The following is a 17,355-nucleotide window of genomic DNA, read 5'->3' as shown; positions in this document are numbered from 1 at the left end:
CCCCATTGCTTTTTTTTTTTTTTAAAGATTTTATTTATTTATTTGACAGAGATCACAAATAGGGAGAGAGGCAGGCAGAGAGAGGAGGAAGCAGGCTCCCTGCCAAGCAGAGAGTCTGACGTGGGACTCAATCCCAGGATCCCGGGATCATGACCTGAGCCAAAGGCAGAGGCTTAAACCACTGAGCCACCCAGGCGTCCCCCCCCCCCATTGCTTCTTAATATATGATACGTTCCAGTCACTTGCTGGTTTCTTGCCTGCCTCCCCGCCATGAGCCCGTAGCCTCCAGACGATGAGAGTTGTTTCTCCCATTCTCTGCTGCGTCCCCACCCCCAGAGCAGCGATGCTCCACACACATGGGTTGGGTGAATGGGTACACGTTGGTCGGGTGCCTGGTTCCCACCGAGGCAGAGACTAGTCAAGGAAGACTTTCACGGACTGAGCAGGAAGGACCTTAAGAATTTTCATCCCAACAGACAAGGGTCGGTTCCCAGGATCACACAGCCAGTTGATGGCAGAACAGCAACCAGAACTCAAACCTCCTGCCTGGTGAGAAGAACGAGGCTGAGGCTGCCCGGGGCGGAGCGGGGATGGGCGGGGAGCGGCCAGAGGACAGATCAGAGGTCAGACACGGAGGCAGGCTCTCAGCCCAGAGTCGCGACCCTATTGTCCTCTAAGGTAGGACATTCAAACTCCTAAGCCTTGGCTTTCTTTCCTTGGTGGTGGGGTTCATAGGGGCGCCTGTATCATCAGGGTGGGAAAGCACTTCTCACGGTGCCTGGTGCGTGGAAAGTTCTAGATAGTTCTAACAAACTCAAAGAAATGCCATCATTCTAAGTCAGAGAGGAGGCCGGTGGCTCTGCTGTAAGGAACAGCAGTACCGAGAGCTGCAGGCCAGAGTTGAGGAAGCCTCCAGTTCGAAGGGCCGTGAGCACAGGAGGAGAGCAAAAACCATTTCATTGTCACCACGGCATCGTCAAGGGGACCCCGACTGACCACGTTTCCATACATCCAAGATCAAGAAAGCGGTGTTTCTGGTAACCTTGGCTTGGTTGAAAGAGTGTCTTCTGGGGGAACTCGGAGGAGTGGGGTGGGGGGCTCCAGGCGGCACGGGGTCAGCACCACCTGTGACCACATCCCATAGCAGTGACCAGTAGACCCCGTGAGCTGCCTGGGGCCAGCCACAGAGCACCTGAAGGTGACGTCTTCTCCATAAAACGTAGGGAGCTGGCGTGGGGGGCCTTTGGGTTTGCCTTGCCATCAGGATGCCGTCAGCAGGTGGAGAGGCGGGGCTGGGCGCACGAAGGTGCAGAGACCTGGAGTGCAGGTGGAGGACGGCGGCGACGGGCCCCACTGTCCTGCAAGGGCAGGTTTCGGGTAGAGGCTGACATACCGTAAATGGGGACTATGCCTTTGTCTTCCGACGAATGCTGGGGGAGGATTCCAGAATTTCTAGGCAGGTTCTCAATCCCACGGTGAAGACGGAGTGCGTGTCCCTGGGACGGGGCTGGGTGTGGCTGTGAGCCTGGCTTCTGGGGAACAGACTGGTTAGTGGACCCCATCCCCGTCTCTGGCCCGCGCCAACGCAGAGTGAGCTGAGGAGGCAGGAAGCAGCCATTCCCACAGGGCAGGTCAAACCGGTCATTCTCTGTTACTTTCCACATCCAGACACGCAAACACCTGCCTGCCAACCCCACTTGCCCGTCGAGGCGTCTCGGATCTAACCTGGCTAAATCGGGCAAAATTCAGACAGACAGCAGTCACTTTCTTTTCTATTTATTGATGTTTTTTTAAAAAACATTTTATTTGACAGAGAGAAACCACAACTAGGCAGAGAAGAGGAAGCAGGCTCCCCGCAGAGCAGGGAGCCCGATGTGGGGCTCCATCCCAGGACCCTGGGATCATGACCTGAGCCAAAGGCAGAGGCTTTAACCCAATAAGCCACCCAGGCGCCCCTATTTATTTATGTTTCTGAGTAGGCTTCATGCCCCGTGTGGGGCCTGAACTCACAACCTTGAGCTCAAGAGCCACATGCCCTACCAAGCCAGCCAGGCGCCCCTAAAATCAACCGTTTGAACACGAACCCTTCACAGTGCTGTCCAAACGTCACCTCCAATCAGCACAGTTTGCCCAAAAAGAAGCCCTATACAGGCCCACTGAGCAGCTCCTCCCCGCTCCCTGGAACCACTCATCTACTTCTTGTCTGTGGATCTGCCTCTTCTGGACATCTCGTAGGGTCGTATGTGTGACCTGTGTCCGGCTTCTTTCGCTCAGCATAGTGGCCGCACGATTCCCCCCGTTGTGCGGACAGACCACATTGTCTTTACCCACTCATCCCTCCACGGACACGGGGCTGCCCCCGCCTCCTGGCGGCCGCGAGTCGTGCTGCTGTGACTGTGTGCACCCGAACTCCTGGGCCGACTCATCTGTCAGCTTCGCCCCCGAGCTACCCCACACTGCTGTCCTGTAGCCTCCCCGTCTCACCCTGCGGCCACTCACATGCTTGCACCAGACACCCAGGAGTCCACTAGTCCTCTCGCGCCTCAACAGCCCGTCTGCCTGTACATCCTCCCTCGGGTCAGCCCCGTGACCTCTTGCCTCAGCCAGGTCAACTCTCTAAACCCCTTATATGAGCACGATCCTCTCTTCTCAAAGAAAGACCACCCTGAAGCAGCTCCTGTGGCCACCCAAATGCATTTAAACTCCGCTCACAGCCTGTGAGGCCTTTTATGATCTGGTCTGGCTCACCACTTCTCCCACCCCCACACTTGCCCATGTTCACGATGCCACAACCACCTCGGCTGTGTGTCGACTGCACCAATCCCCCGCCTGTCCGGGAGTCGTCACACTCATGGTCCCTTCTTCCTGGAAGACTCCTCCCTGGGGTGCTACCCTGGCCGCCTCCTTTAATAACTTGCAGGGCACCGTCCTCCGGTCACCCTGTAAATCAGCAAACCCACTAACGCTCTTTCACTTTGCTTTTTTTCCGTTTTGCACCATGTAGTTATAAAACCTGCGATTACCTTATTGGTCTGCAAGTTTTGTAGGGCCTGTGCCCTCCTACGGAACACAAGCTGTGCGAGGCAGCGCCATCTGCCCCGTCCACCGCCCCTTCCAGCACCTGGAACGGTGCCTGCGCCTGAGAGATGGTCCTGTACTTCTGCCACCCAAATGCTGGACGCCGGCAGTGTGTAGTCTCGGGTCCAGCCAGTGGGTTCCCCGAGCTTAGCAAGCTGCTGCCCTGACTAGGTGGGGCTACAGAGGTCCATGCCTACCAAGGAACAGGGTTTACGCTCTAATACGTGGTGATGGGCAGGGACCTCTGGCAGGAAGTCCATCTCTGGGGACAGCGCCTCAGATTCAGGGCATCAGCTCCTGTGGTGATGATTCATGGGAGCCCAGCCCAGCAGCCCTGCACCCAAACCTCCCACCCTGGACAAGACCAGCCACTTTGTCTCCACCCCGACTCCAACCCAGATATGGAGAAAAAGAAGGAGGCGGTCTCCCGTGGTGTAGCCCACAGTTGTGCTCCGTCTTCCCCATTGCTCGGGGATGAGCTTGGGGATCTCCCAGACGGCAGGACCAATCCTGCCTTCCTCCTGCCCTCCTGCTCCACACATCCAGGCACACCTACTATGTGCTGGATGGCGATGGGAGGAAAAGCAGTCAGGGCCCTGCCCTCCCTGAGATTAGTCTAATCAGGTAGTAATAGTGGGCAAGCGCCTTCCCCCAAACATACATGGAGTGGGAAGGGAGTGCAGGAGGCACAGGCACCAGCAGAAGTGGGGGGGGGGTTCCGGGGGGGGGGGGTCCCCTGCGGGGACTGAAAGCCCCGGGATGGGGAGCCCAGGGGTGACAAGCCCTTCAAATCCATCTTTTAGGTTAGGGTTCTCAGAGCGGGGCCATCTCTAGTCTGCACCTTCTAGCTGGAGTTGGAATTGAGGTTCCGGAGACATTATGGAGGTTAATGGAGACCTTCCTGGGGACGCTGGAGCAGCGGTCTGGTTACGACCCCCAAGCGGGCTGTCAATTCCCGCACTGCAGGTGGATGCTTACGCCCACCACCACCACAGAGCCACGGGTGCACGTACTTTAACAAGCAGGAAACAAAAGTCTGTTCTCAATACACCGCTGACTAGATTACACTTCCGACTGGTGATAAAGCAAAACCCGTTCCCGATCTACGGATCCTGTGGTGTGCGTTGCACAGGTTTTGTGGAAACCGGTGCAGGACTGGAACCGGGGGACACCTCTCCTTAGAGGGACTCTCCCGGCTGCCATCACCAGGGGCCACCAGTCCTCATCGAATGAACCCACGTCCAGCCCCAAGCTCCCTAGGGTGGATGTACCCTCTTCATCCTCCCAGAGGCCTCCTGGTCACCAAGGGGCACCTGCCCGCTAGGTTCGGGTGCAGCCCCTGCTGTGTCCCGCACCTCACTTCGCGCAGTGTATTTTGGGAGAGGGTGTCATCCCACAGGATTACAGTGACCTCAGGGACAAACGCAAGTCAGCCTTGCTCCCCGCTGTTCCCGGTGAGCCCTGTTCAGGAGACACTGCAGGGACGACCACGCCCCTATCCCCAAAGCTCTTGTCCTTGCATGGGCTCTGGCCCTAAAGAGTCGAAGAGTCACTGGCCCCAAACAAAAGGAAGAGGCTTTTTGGATGTGTGCTCCAACACCGCGCACGGACCTGGACAGGAAACCGGCGCGTAAGGGGGAGGCCAAAGACGAGCCCGCGGGGATGGTGACTAAGATGGGAAACCCCTCCCCAGCGCCCAGGCAGCCGTCCCCGCGGTACTCAGTGCGAACGCCAGGATCTTCTCTCCTCGTTGGCCCCGCGACTCCACGTGTGGCTCCGGGCAAGGTTCGTGCGCGCGAGGGCCTAGCGCAGCACTGCCGCGTGGGGCTCCCCGGTACCGCGGCCCGGGAGCGGCGTTGTAGGAAAACAGCCCGAGTGCCATGTAGCTCTGGTACCCGAAATGCGGTCATTGCAACGCCCGGCCGCGGAAGGTCACGCACGAGACGCTCGCGTCTTGGGAACCCGCGTGCGCTTGGCCACGCGGCCGGACGCCCCCGCAGAGGCCCGGGGAACCCTCGGTATCACGGCGCACACGTTCAGGTCCAAGAGAGGAGGTGGGCCTCAGGAACGCGGACTATCTCCCCAACACCAGCGTCACGGGCGCGTTTCCCGGGTCAGCGGCCGCTCGGACAGACCCCGCCTTCGGGCCGGAGCGTCGGGAGCAGCCGCCCCGTCCTCTCGCTCGCTCGCTGCCGACGCTGCCCCCCGCCTGGCCCGGCTTCGCGGCGGAGACGGCCGCCCCCTGCGCGACACTAACCTTCCGCGGCCGGGGCGCGCGCCAACACCCCGAGAGGCCTCGGGGCAGACACGCCCCGGCGCGGGCCCAGCCATCGGGGACGAAGCGGGGTGAAAGCGCCACGCTCCATCTCCAGCCCAGACCGGCGCGGGGCCAGCGGGGCAGCCCGCCGCCAGGCGCACTCCGGGACGTCTGGGCCAGACGCGGGAGCGGCTCCCGTGCCCGGGGCAAAGCCAAGCCCTCCGGGGCCCCCCTCCGGGGCAGGCGTGTCTGCGGCCCCGGCCCGCACCCCCGGCCTGGGGCGCTCCGCTCACAGAGTCGGGCTGCGCGCCCGGCCAACGGGTCGGAGCCTGCACGAGGCTTTCCAAGAGCGGACGCTGGCGTGAGGTTTTGCACCGGCGCCAGCGCTGCGTTACCCTAACCCTAACCCTAACCTCGGCGGGATGAGGTGCGGACGGGGCGCCTCACGCGGCGGCGGCTGTCGGCGAGAGGCTCCGGGCCCGCCAGCACAGGAACTAAGCATCAAACACACCACGACGGAGCAACCCACTCAACTCCGGGTCCCGGACGCCTCCGCCTTATTTATAGGGTCTGGGCGGGGCCCCGCCCCTGGCGCGATCCCGCGGGAGCTTAAATCGCGCGAGAGCGGCAGCAGCACCGCCCCTCTCCCTGAAGCCAACCCGGTTTCCCCTTTCACACGCAGAGATGCTCGCGGCCCCGACGCACGCTCGTACGCACGCGCGCGGTGGCGTCAGTTCCTGGCGCCGGCGCCGCGCGGCCCTGCTTCCGCTTTCCGCTGCGGCGCGCGCTTCGCTCTCAGCCGACTCAGGATCATGGCGGCCACGGCCACGATGGCGACCTCCGGGTCGGCGCGGAAGCGGCTGCTCAAAGAGGAAGACATGACCAAAGTGGAATTCGAGACCAGCGAGGAGGTGGACGTGACGCCCACGTTCGACACCATGGGCCTGCGGGAGGACCTTCTGCGCGGCATCTACGCCTACGGTCCGGGGCCGCGGGGCGCGGGCGGGGAGGGTGGGGGCGCGGCCAGGAGAGAGCCCCGGGGCCGCGGACGGGCGACCCCCGCCGGCACGCAGCACCCTCCCCGCGTCGCTGTCGTTCGGCGCGTCGTTCTGGGTGCACAGCTCGGCGCCGGGCCCCGCGAGGGCTGCGAAGTTCGGGCGCCGGGGGGTCACTCCTGCCGCGGGAACGGGCTTGTACCTGGCACGACCCGCGCTGTCTGGGCCCTGAGGGTTTTCCACTGACCCCGGCAGGCTCGTGCCCTAAGGGAGTTTGAGTGGCTTCAGGGAGAAGCGCAGCTTGGAGCCGAGCTTGCTTGGGGCCGAGCTTGCTTGGGGCAGTGGTGATGGCTGCGAAGGGGCTGGGTAGGGGAGGAGCGGGGCTGATCGATAAGGGGGCTCCCAGGAGGGCTGACGTTTGAGCTGAGGTCTGGATTAGGGAGCAGCTGGTGCCAGGACCCTGCAGCTCGGAGTCGGGTGCCCTCCGTGGTGGCAGCCCAGGGAGGACCTGGGACGGCCGGCAAGGGCCAGGTTCTGCAGAGCACCCTCTGAGGTGATGAAGAGTTTGAGTTTTATTTTTAAGTGCACTGGGAAGCCATTGGAAGGTTTTTTTTTTTAAGATAACTTTTTTAAAAGATTTTATTTATTTAATTGACAGACAGTGAGAGGGGGAACACAAGCAGGGGGAGCGGGAGAGGGGGAAACAGGCTTTCCACCAAGCAGGGAGCCTGATGCGGGGCTTGATCCCAGGACCTCAGGGTCATGACCCGAGCCGAAGGCAGACTCCCAACGACTGAGCCCCCCAGGCGCCCTAGCCAATGGAGGGTTTTAAGCAGGGGGATGACAGGGTCAGATTTGCACTTTGGGAGGTTTTCTGGGAGTGTGTGGACATGAAGGGAGGTGGGAGGTGAGGCGGGGAGGAGTGAGGGGCATGCGTTGAGGAGAGTTGATGGTGTTGAGGTGGAGATGGGTTGAAAGTGAGCAGCAGAGGAAGGATTCCTGGGTGTTGTGAGCAGCTGGTGGGGGGTGCTGCCGTTTGCATAGGTGGGGAGCACTTGAGGGAGGCAGGTGAGTTGAGGGGCCTGGGAGCCGACTCGCTGGAGATGTCGGGAGCCTGGGAAGAGGTGGGGTTGGGATGCGGATGGGAGCGATCAGCATCTTTGCCTAACCCGTGGGGCTAGGCCGCGTTTTACCCAATAGTCCTTGACAGTACCGCAGTGTAGACGGGGCAAGGGCGTGGGAGGTGAGAAGGGCCACTGCGGTGGATCCTGGTCGTGAGGCTGACCGTCCTGCCCACCTCTTGGCATCCAGGACACCCCTTCCCCGAATGCTGTATTTCGTTTCCCGTCCGTGTGCTTGGTCATCACAAGGGTTTTAAATCGTCTGTTACGGTTTTAATGTTGGACGGGAAATCCATCCTACATTGTCAGGTCTACCCAGAAGTAAGTTAAAATACATCTTTTGTACGTAAGGTTTTGTTTACTTGGAAGATAGCATTTCCTCCCTCAGAGCGGCCTCATTCTTGGTAGTGGCTGTGTTGGAGGGTGTCGTGTCGTAGTTCAGGAGGCTGCATCAGTCGGCCCCAGCAGAGCCCCGGGCCGTGGAGTCAGGGCCAGTGTAGACGGCATGCACCTCACGCACACTGATCCGGACAGGAAGGGGTGGCGACGGTGCTGCTGGGTTCGGTTTCCACTCTCGCAGTGTAAACGTAGCAGTACAGAGCGATGCAGGCTGTTGTAACGTCCGTACAGGAGGACTGGAGTAAATGGCGGGCTCTCCGCCCATCCCAGGAGCACCACCATTAATACGTGGGGGCTTTTGGTAATCTAACTGGGGTCTCTGTGTAACGATGTGCGTTTCATAGATTTGGTCTGTATGAATAAGATGCATGTTGGTATAAAAATACAGTTCAGGGACGCCTGGGTGGCTCAGTTGGTTAAGCGGCTGCTTTCGGCTCAGGTCACGATCCCAGTGTCCTGGGATCGAGTCCCACATCGGGCTCCCTGCTCGGCGGGGAGCCTGCTTCTCTCTCTCTGTCTCTGCCTGCCTCTCTGTCTGCCTGTGCTCGCTCTCGCTCGATCTCTCTGACAAACAAATAAAAAAACTTTAAAAAAATTAATAAAAAAAAATACATTTCAGCCTAATTCATTCAGCAGCTGTTTCTTGAGTGCTTGGGTGTGTTGGATTTTGGGTTAGGAGGGGTGAGGTGGGGCTTAAAACAAAACACCGTCTGTGCCCCAAGGAGCTTCCAGCGTCCTCATGGTTAGAACTAACTTTCCAACTTTGTTTCTTTTTACAGGTTTTGAGAAACCGTCAGCCATCCAGCAGCGAGCCATCAAGCAGATAATTAAAGGGAGAGACGTCATTGCTCAGTACGTCCCTGGCACCGATCGGGGTTAGGCGCTTGTCAGTCAGCTAAGTGCTTTGGGAGGACCGCTTTTCTCCTCCACAGACTCGCCATCAACTTGTCCCTTGACTTCAGCCACAGGGTGTCTTGTTTTTTTGGTTTTTGTGTCTTTTACTCTGGAAAGCTGTCATATTTTTAGGCAGTTTTACTTACCAGTTGGCATGTGGCACGGTTTATAATACTTTCTCAAGGGGTTTATTCCTGATTTGCCTTAATTTTAAAGACTTGTTTGTAAGGAAAATTATTTTTGGAGGATGGTTTTAGTCCCAAATTGTAGAGAAGAATTACATTGGTAGAAAAAGGAATCTCTTTTTCTGCCGTCTGTGATGCCTGTCAGGGTTATTGATGTGGCGCTGAGTCCCCCAGTGCACCTGCTGATCTCACTGCCCGTGACACCGCAGAGTCCACCCTTGCCCCTCGGAGTGCTGCTGTGGGAGGGGGCTGTGAGTGGGACCGGGTAGCCCGTCCATCTTCACCCCTGTGTCTGGGTTTCTGTTAACAGATCGCAGTCTGGCACGGGCAAAACCGCCACCTTCAGCATTTCTGTCCTCCAGTGCTTGGATATCCAGGTAACTTACACTCTTCCAGCGAACCTTCCTTCGAGCCTAAGAAATACTTCCTTTCTCCTGTAACCACGGCGTTCTGAAAGGACAGTTTTTGAAAATGTTTGTTCAGTCATCCTGACTCAGATTTTTTAAGAGACTTTTAACTACGCCATTATGAGAGCTAACCAACACTCTGTCATAAATTCCTTGTTTAAATGGGGAGAGATTTTAGTGGACATTCTTGTCTGAAAACCAGAATCCTACTGGATTACACTCGAACTTCTGTCTGGGTTCGTTTACCTCCATTAGAGATGAGATGTGTGTGGGGCGCCTGGGTGGCTCAGTGGGTTAAAGCCTCTGCCTTCGGCTCAGGTCATGATCCCGGGGTCCTGGGATCAAGCCCCACATTGGGCTCTCTGCTCAGCAGGGAGACTGCTTCCTCTTCTCTCTCTCTGTGCCTGCCTCTCCCCCTGCTTGAGATCTCTGTTTGTCAAATAAATAAATCTAAAAAGAAAAGGAAAGAAGTGAGATGTGTGGCTACTACACGGCAGTGTTCAGAATAAATTTCATCTGAATTAGCACAGTCTGCCTTGAGGATACCAAGGATTGTCTGTTTCCTGACACGTTATTTCACCAGGTTCGAGAAACCCAGGCCTTGATCTTGGCCCCAACAAGAGAGTTAGCTGTGCAGATCCAGAAGGTGAGCCACTGGGGGTGGGGAGGGCTCTTTGTACTTGCTTTCTCATTCAGTTGGAAAAGGCCGGTGGGTTGATTTAATCTAATCCTGTTTTTCGGCTCCCTCAAATTTTGTTTCCTGATTCCTGACATTTTGTCATAAATCATCGGCAGGAGTTGCTGGTTTATACTAAGTCACTTTCAGTGTAGCTGGTGTGATTCCACGAGCTTTTTGCAATCTCAGAAGTGTAATCTTTCTCAGTAGAAAATCGGTTTTAATAAAATAATTGTTATTGTGTACTTAACAGCATAAAGACAGTGTATATTAAGATGTTAATATTGTCTCTGGGGGGCTGGGATTACAAATTTTATGTATGTCTGGTTTTTTTGTAATTAAAATGTATTGTTTCTGTAGTAAGCCAATAAAATGAACTTCATCTTGGCACAGAAAAGCGTAGAAGAGGAGGGTGGGTCTTTTTGTTGTTTTATGGTATAAATCATGGAATCAGTGATACTTGGGGGTCATCTTACATTGGAGTAGAGGTTCCTTTCACTTCGGGGAAATGCCGAGGTCTCTGGCTTCAGCATGGACGTGAGGGCGGGCCCCAGACGCGACCCTGGTTTCCATTCAGGGGCTGCTCGCTCTGGGGGATTACATGAACGTGCAGTGCCACGCCTGCATCGGGGGCACCAACGTGGGGGAGGACATCAGGAAGCTGGACTACGGGCAGCACGTTGTGGCCGGCACACCGGGGCGTGTCTTTGGTAAGTGCCTTTGTCTAAAAGTCGTGGGGCGGGAGTGTTGGGAAGACACGTTCCGTCGACCCAGCATTGTTCTCCGTTTGCTGGGCTGCGTGCTGGAGTGTGTGTGTGGGTGACGTGAAAGAAGTGGACGGAAGGTCCCCGAAACGCTCCGGAGCCCGGTGGAAAGGCTGACTGCTTCCCCAAAGCCCGGGCTCTAACGATTCCCAACTGGCCGTGCAGACATGATCCGGCGCAGGAGTTTGAGGACGCGTGCCATCAAGATGTTGGTGTTGGACGAGGCAGATGAGATGCTGAATAAAGGTATGAGTCACAGAAGCCGGGTCTTCTGACCTTGAGGTGTGAACGCGCTCTCACGGCAGAGGTGAAACGTGGAGCGAATGCGGGCGTTCCTGGTGTCTGCGGAAAGCCTCCTGCCCCCGGGGCGGCCACGGAAGTGACCCTGCACCTTGCTTTTACTGGGGACAGGTGGGGGGCCTAGGGGTGGGCGTGAGGCCGGTGGCAGCCAGGACCACGGCACCTCTGCCCAGCCTGGAATGGCGTTGCCCCGTGCATCTGGGGGTCGGCACAGACGGGGAGGCGTGTGCTTGAGATGGGGCGTGTAGACGTGCCTGCCGCGGATTGCGGGGCATGGCGGTGTGCCAGGGAAGCTGGTTTTGTGGCAACGGGGTGTTCTGTCATTTATTTAACTAGTTGTCTTATGGGTTGTCTAGGCTGATTTTCTTCTTAGCAGTTAGTAAGATGAATTTCTAGACTTGTGTACTTTTTGGCTTTTCCCGTGTTTCTACCAAAACACATCTGACGACAGATACGTGCTGGTCCTCAGTGAGGACGGCTGTGGCCTTGGTGCACGGTGTAGAAGCAGGTCATGGAAATGTCACCTTGAGCCAGGGCCTTGCTACAGTGTCCTCTCGCCGCGCCGCCTGCGCACACCCTCCGCCTCCGTCTCCACCTTGTGCCGCGGGCTTTATGGCGTGTTGCCCAGACGTCGGGGTCACGCGGGTGGAGCAGGCAGTGTCCAGCAGTGCAGGAGGGGTTCTCGGGGTTCTCCTGGTGGCCAGGTCCCTGGGAGCTGATGCTGTCCTCAGGGGCTGCTCTTGAGCCGAGTGGGACGCACAGTGACTCTGGGGCACTCGGAACTTCCTTAGTGTTTGGCGAAGCTGCCGGTGGCTCCTTGTGCTCCGGTCCCGTGGGCAGCACTTCTCAGGGTGAGGCCTCCAGACCAGTGGCAGCCGCCTTCTCGGGGAATTGGTTGGGAAGGAGGATCTTGGGCTCTGTCGTTCATGTGGTCACAGCCTTGCGGTCTGTCCGGGCCCAGGGAGGCTGAGCGTCATCAGACGCTTGCCTGCTGAGCCTCTGCTGCCTGGGCGGGGCGGGTGGTGGCACAGGGTGGCTGCGGCTGGGATTGAGTGGCGGGCAGCCCAGGGCTGGGTCTCTGTTGCTCTTAACTGTGGGGCTGAGACCCCCAGAGCCCACCAGGGAGGCGCGGGGAGCAGGGTGCGTGGATTTCCCGGCTCTGTGGGGGAGATTCCTCGTATAGCCTCGGACCCCACGGTCGCCACCTCTGGGTCGGAGCGTGCAGCCTTCAGAACCCACCCTGCCTCACCGTTGGTTGCAGGTTTCAAAGAGCAGATTTACGACGTGTACAGGTACTTGCCCCCGGCCACCCAGGTGGTGCTCATCAGCGCCACGCTGCCTCACGAGATCCTGGAGATGACCAACAAGTTCATGACCGACCCCATCCGCATCTTGGTGAAGCGGTAGGAACCCCCTGCTTCCGGGTGGTGCGAGAGCACAGCACCTAGTTTGTATCTGGGGCTTAAAATGGGAAGAATTCTTCATTTCATTTTATTTTCTGTTTTGAAAAGCCAGCTCTTGTATGTGCGTTCCCCTCTGGCCCAGTAATTTCCAAATGCATCAACTAGCTGATGGCGTTTGTCCATCGGCGTCGTGGCAGTACAGTACACCATACGAGGGTTAGCGGCGGTTGAGGGCCGAGACCGGCCGGCGTGTGGCCCGTGCGGTGGAAGTGCCGACCGCGGGGAGGGCTGCGGCCGGGAGGGGCGGGCGCCGCCGTGGGGCAGGCAGGTGCCGGGAACAGTGCTCGGCTTGTGTCCGCCTGCAGATCTTGGCAGGAGAATGTGTTCCCAGGACTTGTCTTTGTCTTCTAGTGATGAGTTGACTCTAGAAGGCATCAAGCAGTTCTTTGTGGCGGTGGAGAGGGAAGAGTGGAAATTTGACACGCTGTGCGACCTGTACGACACGCTGACCATCACTCAGGCCGTCATCTTCTGTAACACCAAACGGAAGGTAGGCAGTCACCCGAGCTGTTCAGTGTCCTTCTGGCCCGAACGGAAGGTTGGTTCTCTGAGGAACGCCGGTCAGCCCTTCTCTGAAACGGTTTAGAAGCGAACAGTCGGGCGTGTCCAGTGGACTGTGCAGACGTGTCCATGCTGGTCCCACTGGAGAAGGCTCGGGAATCACTGGTTTTAGGTGGGACCTGGGCCTGCGTCTTGTAGGCCCCCAAGTGATGCTTGTGTGCAGGCTCAGTGGAGAGCCCCCAGCGGCTCCCTGGAAACAGGGAAAGGAGTTGGGCCACTGTCCAAAAAAGACGCGAATTTGAATTTCAAACAAGAACAGTGAGATACAGTCTTCTTTTTCCTTCTTGAGAAATTTATATGGAACAAACAAGAGCGGTTTTGCCTTGATACGTGCTAGGGAAAGTATAATTCTTACATATCCAGTGAAGATTGGTCTGAGTTCTTTTTAAGATTTTATTTATTCACTTGACAGACTGTGAGAGAGAGAGCACGAGCTGGAGGATGGGAGAGGGAGAAGCAGGCCTCCCGCCGAGCAGGGAACCTGACTCGGGTCTTGATCCCAATCTCGGGATCAGGGCCCATGCTGAAGGCAGAGACTTAATGACGGGGCCCCCCAGGCGCCCCGACTGGTCTGAGTTGTTTTTTTTTTTTAAAGATTTTATTTATTTATTTGACATACAGAGATCACAAGCAGGCAGAGAGGGAGAGAAGCAGGCTTCCTGCTGAGCAGAGAGCCCGATGCGGGGCTCGATCCCAGGACCCTGAGATCATGACCCGAGCCAAAGGCAGAGGCTTAAACCACTGAGCCACCCAGGCGCCCCTCGACTGGTCTGGGTTTAAGAGCGCTTGGGCTGTGCGCACATCAGTTGTGCCGTAGGCTGTTGTGGTAAATCCAGAACATACTGTCTGGTTTGGTTCCCGAGTTACAGCGCGTCTGTTGGTTTGACGTGCAGGTCGACTGGCTGACGGAGAAGATGAGGGAAGCCAACTTCACGGTGTCGTCCATGCACGGGGACATGCCGCAGAAGGAGCGCGAGTCCATCATGAAGGAGTTCCGGTCTGGCGCCAGGTGGGCCAGCTCCTCTCTCCGCACCCGGTCCCGCCGGTGGTGTTCCCTGGGCTCTCTGTCCGCGGGCTGTGCCTGCTTCCCCTCGTGCTCCCGGCTGTGGTGGGGGCCCCCGTGAGGGCGCCTTCACTGGGTAGGCAGGTCGCCTTACTGGAAGTGTGTTTCTTCGTTGCTGGATAAGGATATTTTCTGTTCATCCTTCCGTGGTGGGTCTTTAAATCCCCCTGTGGTCAGAGAACGTGCTTTGTTGACTCGTACTGGGATGTGCTCCTTGGCCCAGTGCTCGCTCGCCCGTCAGATGCTGGTGCACGTGTGCGTGGGCAGAGCGCTGTGGGGTGGCCACGCATCGCGTCCTGTGCGGGCCTGGAGGTGCAGGTGCTCTGCGTCCTGGCCTTTGTTTCCCGAACCGTCCCGTCGGCGTTAGGAGTGTGGCGGACGCCGTTCTGGGAGGCTTGCTGTGCTCCCGCGGGTGTCCTAGGGCCGGCTCCGCACCTGCGCGCTCCCTCTGTTTCTGTAGGAGTGGCTTTCGTCACCGAAGCACCTGTGTCCTCGGTCCTGCCATGATGCCACCATAGTGGCTGCTTTCGGCGGCTGTCCCCTCTGGGTGGCTGTCCCCTCCAGGCTCCCACACACTCTCTGTCTCCTGTTGCGGCCACAGGCTGCGGTGTCCCTGGTGCATGCGGCTCGCAGTGTGTCGCGGGTGGTTTTCCTGTAGTCTGATGGTGATCCCGTCTTTATGGAGCCGCTGGTGTGTGTGGTTTAAACTGACCGCGTCGTGGGTGCGCTTTACTTCTCATGTTTCTTCTCCTTTGTTTCTTTCTCTCGGGTTTCCTCTCACTGAGATTCCTTCTCCCCAGTTCTGGTTTTGGAAAGTGTTTGTACCTTCGTGAGTCGAGCAGCCTCCTTAGCACGTCGGCACCTGTCGTGGTGGGCACCGGGGCCGTCGTCGCTGCCCGTAGAGGCTGGAAGCAGGACTTCAGTGGCCCTGCCCTTCCGTGGAACCGCACGACATCTTGGTGTGGTGGCATGTGTTTACATTGAGACTCGCGGTCACCGTTCGCTTTTCTTTTCCTTTGTCTCTGACCTGTCTCGGTTGGGTCGCCTTCTCCCTGAAGAGTGTCTTTGTGCGTTTACTTTGGGGCTTCCGGGGACAGGGTGCGGGTTTTAGTTTGTCGGGAAGTGTTTGCTTCACTGTGGAACGCCCCCTTCCGACGTCTCGAGGGAGGGGTTTGCTGAGAGAGTCTGGGGTTACGGTTGTTGCCGTTGGGGAGTCCTGCTGCCCCACTCGTGCGTTTGCGTCTCCCTGTTTCTTCCCCTGATGGGTTTCGGTGTGGCTCTCGTCTTTGCTCGTGTCTGGTGGCCGTGTGACCTGCCGAGCCTGGCCTCCCCTCCCCGCGTGCCCGGGATCCTGTTCTCTCCTCCCTTGGGGCTGCGCACGCGGGTGATATGGCTGGGATGCCTTCCTGTTCCGTCTTGAACTCTGTGCCCTCGCGCTCTGAGTGCGTCCCCACAGTCACGTCCCATAAGCTACGATTGGAGCCATAGTTTAACCTGGGATTTCCTGGCAGCCACAGTAACACAGGTAGAAAGAACCAGGTGAAGAGGTGAAGTTGGTTTTTATACATTTTATTTAACCTCATGTGGCATGTCATTTCGGCGTTTTCAACATGTAATTAGCATTGAAAACACTAAGACTTTTCTGATTTCTTTTTGGTCTGAGTCTTCAAAACGCTGTGTGTGTGACACGTCCACGCCCCCATTCCAGGCAGGGCACGTGGGGGTGCTCGGCGGGCAGCGCGCGGGCGGCCTCCATGTTGGACGGTGCAGGCCGGGGGTGTGTCCGATCCTGTCCTGGCTGAAGGGCAGGGTGGCGCGAGTCGCCATTCAAGCTGGAACACACTGGGGCGGCTGCACCGAAGTCAGTGACGCTGCTGTCCCCTGCTCCTTGCCGGGCAGAAGTAGGACGCGTTTCCAGTGATTGACGGGACCAGCTTTCCACAGGTTGAGCGCAGTGCAGGGAGAGGTCCTGGTCTCTGTCAGTTTGAGCGCGCAGGAGGCCAGCGCAGCTGGGGATGCAGAGTGCCCTCTGCACGGGTCGCTGCCTTCCGCGACCCCTCACACGTGCAGGGGGCTGGGTGACGGTGACCCAGCGTGGTTTCAACTTAGAGCCAGTCCAGAACCTTTCTTTTTAAGATCTTTTTTATCGGGGCGGGGGGCAGAGAGATGAGCACAAGCAGACTGTGCGCTGAGCGTGGAGCCAGTGCGGCGCCCCCATCCCAGGACCCTGAAATCGCGAGCTGAGCCGAAATCAAGGGTTGGACGATGCACCGACGGAGCCACCCGGTGCCCCGCCAGCCTGAAACTTGCGTGACTGAGGTGACCGCCTCAAATTCCTTCTCTTCACAGCCGGGTGCTCATCTCCACGGACGTGTGGGCCCGGGGGCTGGACGTCCCACAGGTGTCCCTCATCATTAACTACGACCTGCCCAACAACAGAGAGCTGTACATCCACAGGTACGGCGGGCTTCTCGGGGTCTGCCGGCCGGGGTTACTGGTGCCTTTCCTGCTCTGTCCTCTGAAACGGTTTGTTCTGCTCTTGAAGAATCGGGCGGTCGGGCCGCTACGGCCGCAAGGGGGTGGCCATCAACTTCGTGAAGAACGACGACATCCGCATCCTGAGGGACATCGAGCAGTACTACTCCACCCAGATCGACGAGATGCCCATGAATGGTGAGCGGCCGCCGGCCCCGCTGTGGCGGCCCTGGGGCCCTTTTCCTGTTCTCGTTCTGGCTGTTTTGGGGAAGTCTTTCGTGAGCCTCCAGGTAGAGCTGTGTGTTTTCTTGTTCATGTTCTTCCTTAACGCACGCCTTTCTCTCTCTCAGTGGCTGACCTGATCTGAGGAGGCCCCGTGCCGACGAGCCCGTGGCCACCCGCCCGCCCACCCCGTGCTCCAGTGGGGAAGCGCTCGGGGGCCGGTTCCAGGCGATGGGGTTTGTGCGAACTCTCTGACAGCCCCAGGACGAGCGTTTGGTGTTCTTTTCTTACCTACGTGTAAATAATGGATTGCTCTGAGGTTTTTTTTCATTAAATGTTTGCAACTTTTACTATAAACTCTAATTTATGTTTCTTTTCTTTTTTTAAACATTTATTTAAGTAATTTCTACCCCCCAGCGTGGGGCTCGAACTCACGACCCTGAGATCAAGGGCCACCGGCTCCACTGACTGAGCCAGCCAGGCGCCCTTGTAATG

General features: G+C 57.8%; 1 protein-coding gene across 1 annotated transcript; it reads left to right on the top strand.

The window, feature by feature from the left end:
• The first annotated feature begins 6,107 nt into the window (after window positions 1–6,107).
• On the top strand, window positions 6,108–17,223 carry EIF4A3 (eukaryotic translation initiation factor 4A3). Its single transcript, XM_045984032.1, has 12 exons — window positions 6,108–6,316; window positions 8,630–8,702; window positions 9,240–9,306; window positions 9,920–9,982; window positions 10,590–10,722; window positions 10,942–11,022; window positions 12,338–12,479; window positions 12,891–13,029; window positions 13,994–14,109; window positions 16,513–16,620; window positions 16,709–16,836; window positions 16,989–17,223. The coding sequence occupies exons 1-12, from the start codon at window positions 6,148–6,150 to the stop codon at window positions 17,003–17,005; spliced, it is 1,236 nt and encodes a 411-aa protein (XP_045839988.1). The 5' UTR covers window positions 6,108–6,147; the 3' UTR covers window positions 17,006–17,223.
• The last annotated feature ends 132 nt before the right edge of the window (window positions 17,224–17,355 follow it).

The sequence above is a fragment of the Meles meles genome, chromosome 18, assembly GCF_922984935.1.
Source record: "Meles meles chromosome 18, mMelMel3.1 paternal haplotype, whole genome shotgun sequence".
NCBI lineage: Eukaryota > Metazoa > Chordata > Mammalia > Carnivora > Mustelidae > Meles > Meles meles.
Note: the sequence above shows the minus strand (reverse complement) of the source record. Positions and strands in the feature narration are given on the sequence as shown.

Coding starts and splice junctions, on each gene's coding strand:
- EIF4A3 (XM_045984032.1), top strand. CDS start 6,148: ATGGCGGCCACGGCCACGATGGCGACCTCCGGGTCGGCGCGGAAGCGG. Junction 8,703..9,239: donor GGGAGAGACGTCATTGCTCA/GTACGTCCCTGG, acceptor TTCTGTTAACAG/ATCGCAGTCTGGCACGGGCA. Junction 16,621..16,708: donor AGAGAGCTGTACATCCACAG/GTACGGCGGGCT, acceptor CTGCTCTTGAAG/AATCGGGCGGTCGGGCCGCT.